The following is a 16083-nucleotide window of genomic DNA, read 5'->3' on the forward strand; positions in this document are numbered from 1 at the left end:
GAACTTATTTTATTTATAATCAAAACTACTACGCAGTCGTATCATATACTATTTTTGTTTTTTGATATGCGATTGACTTTATTAGCTTTACCTTGGCAGGTAAACCGTCGAGGTGTGACGATATTCACGGATGCTGGAAATACAAAACCAGTTAAAATTAACAAATCGACATAAATATTTTACAGACACGTTATAGCGCATCAGCTAGAATTGATAATTTCTGTTCAGTTGATACTTCAATTTCAAAATACTTGTAATAATAGTGATAACAACAATACCTTTTTTACATCGCCACTCTGCATCACGTTACTGTTGGCTATAAATTGACTACTAACCACAAAAAGTGTATACTAAATAACATGCATTTGCTGTTGTCGGTTTTATTTTTTTCATCTGCGGTAAGTAAACATCAATAGTCTTAATGTCTGAAAGGCAAATGCGGAATTAAATTCTATTGCGATTTTAGTTTGCAGAAATCATAGTAGATACTTCAAATGGTAAAATACGAGGCACCGAAATTACATACAAAGATAAAAGCATATACGCCTTTCAAAAAATTCCATTTGCAAAAGCTCCTATAGGAAATTTAAGATTTCAGGTAAGAAATTGTTTTGTAAGGAATAATTTTTCTTTGCATATTGTTGTATTGGGTAAATGACTCGGAATATATATGACAAAATTATTTTTGGGTGCTACTACTATTCTTGTGCAGTTGAATTAGTTTGAATTAATTAGGAGTCGTTATTTTCAGTTTTCCGAAATCTTCTAAAAATCTTATCGATTAACTTTTGTGTTATTGATCAGAGCACCTGGTCGTCTCAGGCCACTGAATTTTATGTATCACAACAATTTTTAATAATAGAATTGCCACTAACGTCGAATTGGCAACAAAAACCATCTTATTCCCATTCGATGGGTAAATGACAAGTACATTAAGGTTAATCAAGTTCGTATTACGTTTGAAGAAATTTATATATTTATATATTATAAATAGATATAAGACCGGAAGTTTTTATAATTGTTTATATATAAAATGCGGTTTATTATTTCACTTTAATACAAAATTACTTAAACACTAATTATTAAAACCCTTTTTACATAATCCAAGGACTTAAAATAAGGTTACATTTTAATATATTCCGATAAATTCAAAGGTTCTATGCTATACTGTAGTATTATGCACATAAAAAAACAACTCTGATAACTGGACGACTTGTATAATATGGAACTAACAAAAAAGCGTGAAATGAAAACTAAAAAATTACTTAAAAATAACATTATCAGGCTCCAGTGCCGGCGGAACCATGGAATGATGTTTTAGATGGAACCAATGGAGGGCCATGTTGTATCCAAAATGATAATACATCAAACCCACTAATATCAGTGGATGAAGATTGTTTGCATATTAATGTCTACACACCTACTCTAAACGTGAGTGAGAACATTTGACTTTATGATATATTAATTATCAATTGACCAGATTTGACAATGCAGTGTCAAGTGAAGCTGTATATAACGCGATTGGTATTTCAAGGTAAACCCCGTTATATTACTGCATTGTTGAAATATTAAAAAAAATGTTTAGTAATTCAAATTTTTGTTCTAATTATTTATTTATATTTAAAATGATAATGAAACACTGTTGCAGAATACCGAAAAATTACCCGTAATGTTTTGGATATACGGAGGCGGTTTTAAGGCGGGATGCGCTTCAGACGCTTTAAGCTCTAAAAGATTAGTAAACGAAGGTGTGATAATAGTTAGCGCCAACTACAGGTTGGGGGTATATGGTTGGTTGTCCACGGGAGATAATGTCATTCTCGGCAACGCCGGCTTCAAAGATCAATTGTTGGCTTTAAAATGGACTCAGGCAAACATTCAGAATTTCGGTGGAGATCCAGAAAAAGTTACTATATTCGGCGAAAGCGCTGGAGCCATATCTATAGGAGCTCATATTGTTAATAAAAAGTCAGCTGGTACGTTGCAAAATCTTTTATTAGCGTGTAAATATACTTTTCCCGTGTTAGGATTATATCGAGCGGCAATATGCCAAAGCGGTAGTTCCTTGTTTAAAATTGAATTGGCGTCAGAGGATAACCCCAGACAGATTGCGTACGACATCGCCAAGTCTATAGATCCCACTATTTCGGAGAAAAATACTACTACCGAAATAAAAGACTTTCTTCAAAGTCAGCCTACCGATGTGTTAACACAAGCATTTTATGTAAACCCTCAAGTAAGTAACTTACCTACTGCAGCTTTATCTTATCTCAAAAGTTTTCTGTGGCACGTAAATGTATTTTAGATTTTCCCGTTGATTTTTCGAAAAATTTGACATTATTGATATCTAGTCTTACCAGTAATTTCTTTTATACAATACAGCGATTCGTTAAGAATTAGAAATATTTTCACCGGAGAATCCTGAATTCAGCCCAACCCAAATTACTGATAAAATTTAATTTTTGCTATTTTGGTGTTATTAAAATTGCTCGTTTACTGAGAATGTAATAAAATGTTTCTCTTCATGATTCGTTTTTAAATATTGTAGTAAACAAATTTTGATGGCGGTCATATCCCATGAGCGAATATATAGATATCGGAAAACATATATTCAATTAATGAAATTTCAACAAGTGGGTCAAATTTTTACCTGCCAATGCAAATTCTAACCATCAAGGACTTAGGATGATGTTAAATTAAACACCCAAAACCGCAAACATCACGATTTAAGACAAATTTTCTCCCTGCGCATACTTTATATCAACAATTTTGCAGGCTGCACCTGTAACAGAAGTAGAAGATAAAGATGCTTACGTTACCGAACTGGCATTTCCGCTTTTGGAATCTGGAAATTTTAACCAAGTCCCTCTTATAATCGGAACTACTTCTGGCGAATCTCTTATGTGGTATGCGGGTAAGCAATTATTTATATTCTACAAGATGTGTGGCAGAATATATACGCACCAATGATCGATGATTAATTGATTACAAAAAATCCCGATTAACATACTTTCGCTTTTAAATAATGAAATAACATTCAACTAACTGAACTTTTGCATAATATTAATAGTATTAAAAGAAAGTCATTTTGATTAGAAACCTAACTTGCTGTGAAGCTAAAACAAAACGCTGTTCGTAAACATTGCGTAATACTAATGGATGAATTGATATGATTGACATTTTAAAATAAGATTTCATTTATGATTCAATAATCATAATCAGTAATATAATATCAATGATACAATGCAAATATAAATTTGAAATGTTGAATGTGGACCATGAGAAAATTTTCTGAAACCTATGGGAATTTATATAACATAAATGTAGAAAATCGAAAATTATTAAATACACATTTACAACTTTTCTTTGGAGAAAATCTTCCTAGTTTTAGTCATACTTTTATTGAAACTAACCATATAAATATCTCTTTTTTTTTTTTCAAAGAAATATTTTGATTTTTTCAAACCTGTGACATTCGTTTAGATTGGGTAAAACTTGCCGAAACCGCCCTAGAGTACGACACAAACAGTAGCAGCTTGATACCCTACGATCTGATACCCATCGACGGTGTCGATTTGAACGAAGTTGGAAACATAATCAAAGAGGCCTACGTAGGCAAATCCGGATCATTTTCGACAAATTTCGGAGCAGTTGTCGAGGTAAAGCGAAACAATATTTGTTAGTTGCAACAGGGTGTATTATTTTATTCTGTATTTTAGTATAATAGTGACACCATGTTCGTAACAGCGGCAATTAAGCAAGCGGAACTCCAATCGAAATACGCACCCGTCTACTTTTACAAATTTTCGTACGAGGGCCTTATAAGCCTATTCCATATTAAGGTGGAAGGTGGGTACTTGATAGGTGATGTGTAATACGTTAAGTTTGTAATGAGGTTGTGATGGCTAGTGGCCGCTAATGACTATTATTATTGCGTCGCCATTTTTGTCTAATGTAAGTGACTATGGTAGAGCTTGATACCTTTTCGATCTGACCCCGTAGAAAAGACTAATCAGATTCCATTGTAAATATCGAAACCACACTCGCCAGCACCAACGTGAGCTACAGAAGAGCCCAATTTTATAAAGTTAAGTGGCGGAAAAAACATGATATCATCAAATACGAATTATAAACCTACATAACATAAAATGAATATAATATAAAAAGTTGAACTTCTATCTATTAATAATGGGTTCCTGTTATTTGTTTATGACTAGTTACAGAGCAGAATCGTCCCAAAAATTAAAAATAAATAATATTAAAATAAATGAGAACTAAAAGTTCAGATTTTCACGAAATTATATATTATTACATGAAAATTGTTTCGACAACACCTCAGTTCAAATAATATTAACCTTAGGAATTATGGATCATTTTCCCCTTATTGCAACACAAACTGAATAGATTAAAACACACAGTATTGAGCGATTTTCCAGTTTTTTTTTTTTTCATCTATAAAGACAGAAAAACTCGTACACGCGGAGCTCTATTCAAATTTGGGACTGAGTTGCGATAAAGGCACAGTATGAATGATACGAGGATTATTACTGTCTTATTCGCCACATTCTTATTATTGGTTTTGTCTATGCTTGACCCCTTATAAATAAATAACATTAAGAAGGCACTATTGCTTCCTTCTTTATCTTCGAAACTACGAGAATTTGTAATATGTATGCTTATGGACTTAAAGATTATGATTTCGTTTTGTCAAACTTTCTCAAATCAAGTTATGAGTCTATTTCGGTTTTGCAAATTACTAAATATGTGGTTAAAGTTTCAAAGTTGTACGGTTTCAAAGGTACAAAACTAACCAAAACTAACCAATATTTCAGCATATTGTTGTTTGTCTTATTTAGTACCAATCTGAAATATTATGGCAACCTATGCAAAAGTGTTGTACTTTCATCTCCGCAAAAAATACCACAACTCCACTAATTGGAATAAGAAATTGAGTTTATTCATGAATGAAAACCAAACTGGCCTGGTGAATTCCATTTGTGGGACACCTAACCACCTAATTCTTCTTCTTCCTATTGCGCAGGGACGGGCAACGTAATGCACGCCGAAGACGTTTTTTATATCTTCGATATACTTGGAAGTTGGACGGAAGGAGACATTTTGACCGGAGATAGAGTAGTGAAACTTTGGACCAATTTTGCGAAAACACTGTAAGTCGTAAGATTTTTTTTCGATCGCTGGCCTTATCGCCCATTTTTCCCTTGTTGCAGGAATCCCACCCCTGATCAGTCAGATCCGCTCCTTAACGTGACTTGGCTGCCAGTTTCGTCTACGGACATTCAGTATTTAGACATCGACACGACTCTAGAACTTAAACACGGAAGAAAAGCTAATGAGTTCGCCATGTGGAACGAAAGTTACTATAGCTACGGCAAACAACCTTTTATAGGATTTTAAAACATTTAACATAATTTTTCGTAAACCGAAGATTTCGTTTGTTGTATATTTATAGAACTCCCTGGAAATCCGTGTCAAATTTTTGCAATTAAAATCGTACATATCCAATGACTATGCTTTTTCGGATACTTGGCTATTTTCCATTGTAGCACAAGGAACAAGGAATATAAAACTCGAACCTGTAGATACAATTCGTTATATGGACATTATATACGAGTAGATTAGAATAGATGCGCCATCAACACAATCAAATCATTCCTCTCTATTTTGAACCGGCCAAGAATACTTCTTTTATACAACCACATAGTTCATAATCCGGATGCTACAGTGTTCCTTAAGTCCTTTGACATAAATTAAATGTAAAAAATTATCAAAAGCATATAGGCATATAATAAATAATCAAAATATCTAAGAAACTATTGGAATTGAGTATATATACATGGTGTTCCATTTAAATGATCAAAGTTAGATACTGTGAGAGACGTATGAGATACAGGGTGTATGTGCTGTGCTATTTGGCATAGATAACATTAAAACAATTAAAGAAATAGGGTCGATAAAATGGGATAGAAGTTGTGTATGAAGAGGCTCAAGTTTTAGTGAAATTAATTTTTTTGTTTTTGTATTTCCTGAAAATAAAATATTTATAAATTGTAGCGTTCAAAACAAGTTTTATTAGAATTCATTTGAACTCTACAGTGACAACAACCCTCTGACAATTCAATTTTGGTACACATCTGCGGTAAGTAGTCGATCCGAAAAACAACTATGGAATAAAACTAAGGTCGTCTGTAGTGGTGGCTTTAAGACGGGCTGCAATGTAATATTACTTTGAATAAGGCTGCAAAATCTTAAATAGTTCTGTTTTTAACCATATCCTCTTACTCATTATTCGTCCCAAAAGGACTACCCATTAGTGGCCTAAAATTTATCTGCAAGATTGCAATGCAAATTCTCACCATCAAGAATTCCGATGACTATAAATTTAAAACTATAAACATCACGGTTTGTGACAAATTTTCTAGCTTCACATACTTTATTTAAACACCCTTTATAATTTTAAAAGGCTGCACCTGTCACTGAAGTAGAAGATGAAGATGCTTACGTGATCGAACTGGCATTTCCCCTTTTGGAATCCGGAAGTTTTAACCAAGTCCCTCTTATAATCGGAACTACTTCTGGCGAATCTCTCATGTGGTATGGAGGTAAATAATTATTTATATTCTACAACTTGTTTTATAAAACAGGCACCAACGCTCGGTGGTTAATTGATAATGAAAAATAACAATTAACTTACCATGAAAGATAAAATTTTAATTGTAAGAGTAGGATTCGGTAGAGGATATTAAATATCCTATATAACCTTAATAATGTCAGTTGTGAACCTGCACGTATAAGAGTATAATGTAAATATAAATTTAAAATTTTTGGTAGCCGGTGAACTATGAGGAAATTGCAAAATATATCTTCTTGTGATTTTCTATTCAATCCAAGCTTTAGAACTTTCATGTAACTCACATCCCAATAAACTTTTCATGAACGTTTACACTTTACATTTGAGTATTTAATTTTTTTTGTAGAACTTCCTTTGTTGGCGATATTTTTATTGAATCTAAGCATATAAATAATTCAATTATTGATTTTTTCTCAAAGAAAACTCTTTATGTTTACAAACTAGTGACATTCGTTTAGATTGGGTAACACTTGCCGAAACTGCCCTAGAGTACGACACAAACAGTAGCAGCTTGATACCCTACGATTTGATACCCATCGAAGGGGTCGATTTGAACGAAGTTGGAAACATAATCAAAGAGGCCTACGCAGGCGAATCCGGTTCGTTTTTGACAAATTTCGGAGCAGTTGTCGAGGTAAAGCCAAGCAATATTTTCTAGATTACACAGAATATATTGTGCGCTATATTTTAATATAATAGTGACACCATGTTCGTAACAGCGGCTCTAAAGCAAGCGGACCTTCAATCGAAATACTCACCCGTCTACTTTTACAAATTTTCGTACGAAGGTCTTGTGACCCAATTACACATCAATGTCGAAGGTGAGTACTTAAAACGTATTATGTAGCTCTTTATGGTTGGAAATTAAGTATTGCAGTATTTTAAAGTTCGTACTGACGTTATGGTTGCTAGTGAGCGCTTATCGCTTCGAATAATCGACGCAATATATCCAAATCATTCTTCCTGGAAAAATTCACACAAAACTTTCATTATTTGCCACACAACTTCTCGATTTGAATAATTAATAAAAAAAAGGAGTTGCAGATTCTATAGTAAATATCGGAACCATATTCGCCTGAGGCATCGTGAATTGCAGTGCTTACTAATTTTATAGAATTAGATCGCGGGAAATTTGAATCGGGACAGTTGTCTTAAAATTAGAGAAAGAAGTAATAAAAATGCAATGCTTACTAATTAATTTCGCTTAATTAAGAAAATGAAATATATAAAACGCAACAAACAGCAAAATAAGCATGTTAACAAAAATTATTATCTTTCCTATTTGATGATATTTCATCAACCTAATCAACTGAAATCAATTACTATTAATATGATTTTTAGCCTAGCACTATTGTATACTTCTTTATTATTGAAACCACAAAGTCGGTAAAATCAGTGAAGTTGTACTGGATACAGGATATCTTATCCTATTTAAAAATGTACACTTTCTTTTGAAGTTACTTCCGTTACTACTTTCATCGGCGGAAAAAATACTAGAACTTTACTAATTGGAATATGAAATTAGCAGTAGTGTTGACTTGAATTAATTTAATCGTTTTCCCATTGCGCAGGGACGGGCAATGTAATGCGCGCCGAAGACATGGCTTATGTCTTCGATTTGATATTTGGAAGTTTGACCGAAGAAGACAATTTGACCGGAGACAGAGTAGTGAAACTGTGGACCAATTTTGCGAAAACACTGTAAGTCGTAAGATTTTTTTTCGCTTGCTGGCATTATCACGCATTGCTCCTTTGTTGCAGGAATCCCACCCCTGATCACTCAGACCCGCTCCTTAACGTGACTTGGCTGCCAGTTTCGTCTACGGACATTCAGTATTTAGACATCGACAAAACTCTAGACCTTAAACACGGAAGGAAAGCTAGCGAGTTTGACATGTGGAACGAAACTTACTATAGCTACGGCAAGCAACCTCTTATAGGATTTTAAAATGTTTGACACGAAAATAAATACACAATTTGTCGTAAACCGGAGATTTCGTTTTTATTTATTTACAGAACTCGTAAGAAATCCGTGTCAAATTTTTATAGTTGAAATTGCCTAATGCTTCAGCTGTTTTGTTATTATTCCGTATTTTCCTTTTAATTCTTGCCAGACAATGACATTTTCGAAATAAAATGCTCAGTTTACAAAGTAATCACCAGCAAAACTCATAAAGAAACCTGGACCACAAGGAAGAACATTCACAAAATGGAAGTAAACGAACGAAGCATTTTTTTTTCAAATACTGCCTAAGTAGAGAAAATTCGTTATATGGATTAGAATAAAGATGTCATCAACACAATTCAATAATAAAAATCCTCTGTATTTTATACAGGCCTAGAGTACTTCTTTTTTACTACCACATAATTGAAAACGCAGGTGCTACAAATCGGTGATGTAGACTGCCAGTTGCAATGTTGATTAAGTCCTTGGATATAAATTAAATGTAAAAATTTATCAAAATCAAAATATTAAATTACAATAAAGGCTTTGAAAAGCGGTGTCGGAAGCATAGGCATGTAGAAGTAAGTTATGCATCCGAGCATTTTAATCATAAACACACTTACAACAATTGAAAATTCAAATTCAGTTAAAATTTTTCAAAATAAGCCGAATATCTAAGAAACTATTGGAATTAGGCATATGAAATAACATGCACGGTATTCCATTTAAAGTATCAATGTTAAATACTGTGAGGGATTTATGAGACACTCTGTATATTGCTAATAATTTTCATTACGCGGTCGTTTTATCATAAACACCATTTTCAAAATATTACCTAGAACAATAAACTTCAAGGCTTTAATCAGTAAATACTGATACGTTAATACGAAAACAACATTATTAAATTCAGGATTTGAGAAGGTTGCAATTTATGTCGTAGCGCCGGCAATCACTTCCAATTGAATTTTCATCAGTTTCCTCCTTAAAGAGGAAACGAAAAGTTTGCGTACTTTTACGTACTAGCGGTGTATTGTATACCTTTTTTGAGTGAACGGCTGAGTCTGACTGAAAAAATAATAACATAAACCAACGAGATTTTCGATAGTGACATTTTTCTAATTACCGACATTATCAAATTATTTAGTATAACATTTGTTGAGGTTTCCACAACTTATATTTCCTAATATCATGCGAATTACCGTTTTTCAAGTAGTCCAAATAGTTACAAGTATTTAGTCTCACGATTTTTTCTATTTACTTCCCATGTTTCGAAATAAAACAGTATCTTATTCAGATTTTTAATTTTATCATTTGCTGCTTAACAAATATGTTGAAGTACTTAATATTACTCACCAATTCCGCAAATCCATTTAAATAAAACTGATATTAATTACGTGTGGGTTTTCAGTAATATATAGTGGCTTCAACATCATAAAGGCATGACTACCACAATATTGTAATATGGCGGCTTCTCTGCCGCCTTCAGATCACGCATACTAGTAGTAACACCCTGGCTGCAATTTCAATGTGCTCAATAATTCAATCAAAAAATATGTAAAATTTCCCCTCCTGCAACTTTTTTTTCATGTCAAGTTATAATGAATATTCGTTCAGTTTTGGACAGTTTCCATACAAGGCGAACATTTTTCCAATTGAATGCCCTTTAAACCATTAAAAATATAGGGTCGGTTAAATGCACAATGCCCCGAAGCTCACAAATTGAATCTTAGGAGGTGGTCTAAGGGATATTTCAGTAAAATAAAGTTTTTTGTTTTTGTATTTCCTTCCTAGCACATTTATTTCCAACTAAAAAAAATATATTCAAAAATTGTAGGGCTGAAAACGAATTTTATCAGAAATCATTTGAACACCACCATACACTTACAATTCAATTTTGGTTGCTTCAGGACATTATGCATCTAAGTACACACCATTTAACCGAGCCTGTATCGGTTGGTATAAAAAACTAGACCATATAATCAAAATGAAATATTTTTTTAATACCCTGTATCACCTCAATTAAAATCAGTAATTTTTACACTTCAAAATATGTATCTGTGATGATAATAATGATACATTCTTCACACTACTATTTAAACCCAGATTGAACATCTGAACCATTGTTATAAACACATCTGAGTAGTAAATATCATGCAGTTGCTACTGATTGTTTCATTTTTGTCATCTGCGGTAAGTAGTCGATCCGAAAGAAACTATGGAATAAAAATATAGTCTTTTGTGGTTTTAGTTTGCAGACTTTATAGTCGATACGACAAATGGCAAAATTCGAGGCACTGAACTTACATTTAGGAACAAAACCATATACGCCTCCCGAGGAATCCCATTCGCAAAAGCTCCTTTGGGAAACTTAAGATTTCAGGTAAAAAATGTCTCATTCCTGCATAAAATGTGTTTTTGTGAAACTAACACCTTAAACACTTGGGTAAAAAATAAAAGATAATAATAATGGTACCATCAGGCTCCAGTGCCGGTGGAACCGTGGGAAGGCGTTTTAGATGCAAAGAATTCAGGGCCGTGTTGCATTGAAATGAAAAATGTGACAAGCTCGGGGCTCAACGAACAAGAAGATTGCCTGAACCTTAACGTCTACACACCCACACTAAACGTAAGTGAAAGATTTAGTTTTTACTTAGGGAAGTTATTACTGCATTTTTTACGTTGTTGGCAAAAATAGAACACAAGTTCATCCCAATAGAGGTCAAGGAACTGAACAATAATAATTTTAGTCGCAATCACAAAGAAATATAAACAAAAATTAATTTAAGGGTAAATATAATTTCAGAAATTGCAATTTTTTATAAAGTCTTTTGTCACTGTTTCTTTTAACGATTGTTTTAAGACTGATGTGATACCAACAGATTGAAATATAATCAAAGAAACGTACCTAGGAAAATCTGGAATGCTTTCAAAAAATATTTGAGCGGTTATGCTCCTCATATAACTTATTTACTTCTAATAGTTAAGTATAATTTATTTATGTTTAAATCCACAGTTAACAAATTTTCAGAATACCGAGAAATTGCCCGTAATGTTTTGGATATACGGGGGTGGTTTTATATCAGGATGCAGCACAGATGCATTTCTATCACCTTACAAATTAGTAAATGAAGACGTGGTAATAGTTACCTCCAACTACAGATTGGGAGGTTATGGTTGGTTGTCCACGGGAGATAATGTAATTTTAGGCAACGCCGGCTTCAAGGATCAGTTGTTAGCTTTACAATGGACACAAAAAAATATTCAGTATTTCGGTGGTGACCCGGAAAAAGTGACCATATTCGGCGAAAGTGCTGGAGGTGTATCTGTCGGAGCTCACATCGTCAACAAAAAGTCGGCCGGTAATTAATTTCGCTTTAGTCTAATACGAATTCTAAAATCAATGTGTGTGTTAAGGATTATATCGGGCAGCGATATGCCAAAGCGGATGTTCTTTGCTTAAATTTTCACCTGAATCGCAAGACAACCCCAAACAAATTACATTCGATATCGCCAAATCTATAGATGCAACTATTTCGGAGAAAAATACCACTACTGAAATAAAGGACTTTCTTCAAAGTCAGCCTGCCGATGTACTGACGCAAGCATTCTTTGCGAACCCTCAAGTAAGTAGCTTCTATTTCCTTTTTAATTTGTTTCAATTAAGAGCCAACTGATTCATTTATCGTACAGGATGCGACATGTGACTCAAATAAAATTTAATGCGTAAATTCTGGAGGTAGCAACGACTAACCAAAGCTATTGAGTTTTTATCTATTATTATAATATATAATTCTAGTAGGGTAACAACTGACTAGACCAAGTAACATTCTTTTGGAATGTGATAAATTCACCGTAAGTTTAAACTCGCAAAAAGAAATTTCTTTTATTCCGTTCCATTAAAGTGTTCCTAAAACCAAAAAATATTTAAACAAAGGTTGTAATACTACATTTTTAAATGTATTAATTCCATTTTTTTTATTTATGACAGTTTTCTTCAACTTTGCCTTTTATGAAATTGTCCTGTGCTATTTATAGTTACATACGCGAAATAGTTGCATTCGAATGTGCATCCCTACATGCCCCTTATATCAATACGTTCTATGGTTTTTCAGTCTGGACCCGTGATCGAAGTGGAAGATAAGGATGCTTACGTCACCGAACTAGCTTTTCCCATTTTAGATTCCGGAAATTTTAACCAAGTTCCTCTTATAATCGGAACTACTTCTGGCGAATCTCTCATGTTTTATGGAGGTAACTAACCAAAACTAATTTCTTATTCCTTTCATATAATTCGTGATTACCTAAACGACTTAACTTATGGCAAAATGCCGAGTGTTAGTTTTGTTTAGTTTTTTGCAACGGAAATTTTAGTAAAATGGAACAAATAGATTATAAATTTTTTTCAAAGAAACTTCCATAGGCTACTGTAATACTTACAAAACTTTTGGATTCCTCCTGCTTCGGCGGTTGTTGAGTCGAACTTGCTAAAGTTTAGCGAATCATTCTGTTGGCTTCTTCAGAGCTTAACTGAAACTGACTCGCATTTTACTCTGTACCTGCTTATATATTATTTGCGGGGGCGGAGCTAAATGAAGCGCATAAACATCGCCATGAATGACTGATTCCCATTGGTGCAGGTAAAGACCTGAGTTGCTTATAAGTTTCTACAAACTCACGGATTTTTCGTTGGTAGAAGAACTGATTACATGCAAGATTTTTAGTTTTATGGAATAAAATTTCCGGTTTCGTGAATGTGTTCGGCAACTGCTGATAAGTTTATGCATCTTAGTCTTTAGCCTAGTTCTATTCTAGTTCTTTGATTCTAGTTCTAGTTGATATTTTTCGACCGGTCTCTCATATGCACTGAATACTGTAAACTCCTGGCATCTCTTGGACCAGTGGTAAATCTGGTTTTGAACTTATATTTCTTTAGAACTTTTGATATGTGGTCAGTGATGTTTTGAATGAAAGGAAGGACAACAGTGGCAAGTATGGGATTGCTTTCGGGCTCCTTGCTATCGAAGTATATTATGTGATGGAACGCTGAATATCTTAAATGTGGAAATTATAAGAGAGAAGAGCAGAGGTAAAGTGTTTAAATGCCTAAGAAAATCTACTAGGGATTCTTGAATATGGGGCTAAATAACAAAAGTATAGTCGACGTAGCTTTTCCATAAATAAATATATTCGCGATGACTGATGATGAGAATGGAGAACCAGCACCAATAGCTGTTTCCGACGTTTGTTCAAAAATTTGACGTTTATAGACAAGCATTTTTCAATTAAGGTCAGAAGGTTTGGTTCCAGAATCTCGGATTTTAATATATCTGAAATGATGTTGGGAGTTTCAGGAATAGGAACTTTGGCAAAGAGGGATTCTACATCGGAAACTAACCAGAATAATTTATGTATCTAATGCAATGCTATTTAATTGTGCAAAACAGTGAAATGGAGTGAAATAAATTGAGTATGAAATTATCAGTTTTCCCTGTAAACAGTTTTAATAAAGAAGCTAAATATTTTGCTGGAGAATATGTTGGAGAACCAATGGTGCTGACAATAGGTCGAAGGTCCTGGTTTATGAATCTTAGTAAAGATGAGAAATTTTAGAGTCATGAGGGGTGACAGACTTTTTCACGGAATCTAATAGAGACGGTTGCGTTCCATAGATGACCTAGGATGTTTTTTAATTTGCCAATATGATCCATTTGTAAGAACATCTTGAATCTTTTCCTGATATTTATTTGTGTTCATGACCACTGTAGCATTTAGCATTTCCTTTATCTTACTTTTAGGATTACGATGTCGCGATTAGATTTTAGAGATTTTTGGATAATGAAATATTAGATTTAGGAGGTTTTGATTTTTAAGGATTTTTGAGTTTTCAAATCAAATGTCATTAGATGTTTGAGATGGCAGTTTGCTTAGGATAGATTCGACATTTGAAATGATTTTATCTTTTTTTTATAAATTCTGAAGACATCATTGTTTCTTTTAACGATTTGTTTAAGACTGGGATATACTTGCCGAAACTGCTTTAGAATATGATACCAACAGCAGTAGCTTGATACCCTACAGTCTGATACCCTTAGATGGTGTCGAATGGAATGAAGTTGGAAATATAATCAAAGAAGCCTACGTAGGCAAATCCGGAACTTTTTCAAAAAATTTTGGAGCCATTATCGAGGTGGAGCAAAACAAGCGTTTGGTACATGAAACAATATAACTCCAGTATCATATTTCAGTATAACAGTGACACAATGTTCGTAACATCGTCATTAAAGCAAGCGGAACTCCAATCGAAATACTCACCTGTCTACTTTTACGAATTCTCCTATGAAGGTCTTATTAGCCTTACACACATTAAGGTCGAAGGTGAGTATGTATGTATTGCATATTCAATTTATTATATTATTATTATCTATTATTATTATTAAATTTTTTGAAACTACCTTAGTGGCCCATTTTTTGCGAGCTACGCACAATTTCAAATATATTTCGTACATCTAACTTCTACTATCTAAAATCAACAACAATTGTCTATAAACGCCGCTTGTAGGTGAAGTAAATTCAGAATTATACTCAGATTAGTTAAATAAGCTACAAGGTGTTTTATTTAAAATTCTACAGATGTTATGAATTTAAGGTAGATCTGGCAATACTGCAAAAGTGAGAATATTTTTAAGATGTATACCGCAGCCTTCTATGTTTGCATCCAAACATGATAACATCTCCCTCAGTTTTTTAGATCCCTTTAAGAAGTCATCGACTTTGTAATAATCTATATAATTGGTTCTCTTGAAACATTATGTCTGATCATATCTCCCTCAGTTTTTTTAGATCCCTTTAAGAAGTCATCGACTTTGTAATAATCTATATAATTAGTTCTCTTGAAACATTATGTCCACTGCAATGCGCCATTCTCGGTAAAGTAAATTATGATTTTACACAGGGACTGGAAATGTATCGCACGCTGAAGACATTTTTTATATTTTTGAACTGTCAATATTACCATTGCCACTGAGCGAAGACGACGCCTTGACCGCAGACAGGCTGGTCAGACTGTGGACTAACTTCGCGAAGACCCTGTAAGTCAGTTGTTTTCGGTGATCTCTGGAATCATTTGTTTGTTGTAGAAATCCCACCCCTGATGAATCAGATCCGCTCCTTAACGTGACTTGGCTGCCAGTTTCGTCTACGGACATTCAGTATTTAGACATCGACACGACTCTAGAACTTAAACACGGAAGGAAAGCTAACGAGTTTGCCATGTGGAACGATACATTCTATAAATACGGCAAACAGCCCTTTATAGGATTTTAAAATATTATTAAGGGTTTTCTAAATTTTATATCAATAAAGATTGGTGCAGTGATACCATGTAATGAATAACCTTTTGCCACATTTTTCCGTCCGCTAGAATTGAAAAACTTTTAAAATTTACAAAAAATTAATGAAAGAGAATTTGTACCAGTACCAAATATCTAGG

At 33.6% G+C, this 16083-nt stretch overlaps 2 protein-coding genes across 3 annotated transcripts; both read left to right on the plus strand.

Annotated features, from left to right (window-relative positions):
- Positions 1-157: 157 nt before the first annotated feature.
- Positions 158-15985, plus strand: LOC132697124 (uncharacterized). Its single transcript, XM_060662416.1, has 25 exons — positions 158-398; positions 467-598; positions 1285-1431; positions 1649-1976; positions 2028-2236; positions 2776-2914; positions 3484-3659; positions 3720-3849; positions 5042-5168; positions 5229-5412; positions 6482-6620; positions 7108-7248; positions 7369-7470; positions 8221-8350; positions 8411-8571; positions 8764-8864; positions 10843-10974; positions 11074-11220; positions 11623-11953; positions 12009-12217; positions 12707-12845; positions 14606-14781; positions 14840-14969; positions 15547-15682; positions 15731-15985. Exons 1-25 carry the CDS (start codon positions 360-362, stop codon positions 15915-15917), a joined length of 3972 nt encoding a protein of 1323 aa, XP_060518399.1. The 5' UTR covers positions 158-359; the 3' UTR covers positions 15918-15985.
- LOC132696459 (acylcarnitine hydrolase-like) lies at positions 6161-8635 on the plus strand. Of its 2 annotated transcripts, XM_060661280.1 has the most exons (5): positions 6161-6620; positions 7108-7283; positions 7349-7470; positions 8221-8350; positions 8411-8635. In XM_060661280.1, the coding sequence occupies exons 3-5, from the start codon at positions 7356-7358 to the stop codon at positions 8595-8597; spliced, it is 432 nt and encodes a 143-aa protein (XP_060517263.1). In that variant the 5' UTR covers positions 6161-6620; positions 7108-7283; positions 7349-7355; the 3' UTR covers positions 8598-8635. The 2 variants fall into 2 exon arrangements, with proteins under 2 accessions (XP_060517263.1, XP_060517262.1); XM_060661279.1 differs by having other exon boundaries at positions 7108-7470.
- Positions 15986-16083: the final 98 nt, after the last annotated feature.

Source organism: Cylas formicarius, unplaced genomic scaffold (assembly GCF_029955315.1).
Source record: "Cylas formicarius isolate icCylForm1 unplaced genomic scaffold, icCylForm1.1 PGA_scaffold_1__22_contigs__length_36826433, whole genome shotgun sequence".
NCBI classification, from domain to species: domain Eukaryota; kingdom Metazoa; phylum Arthropoda; class Insecta; order Coleoptera; family Brentidae; genus Cylas; species Cylas formicarius.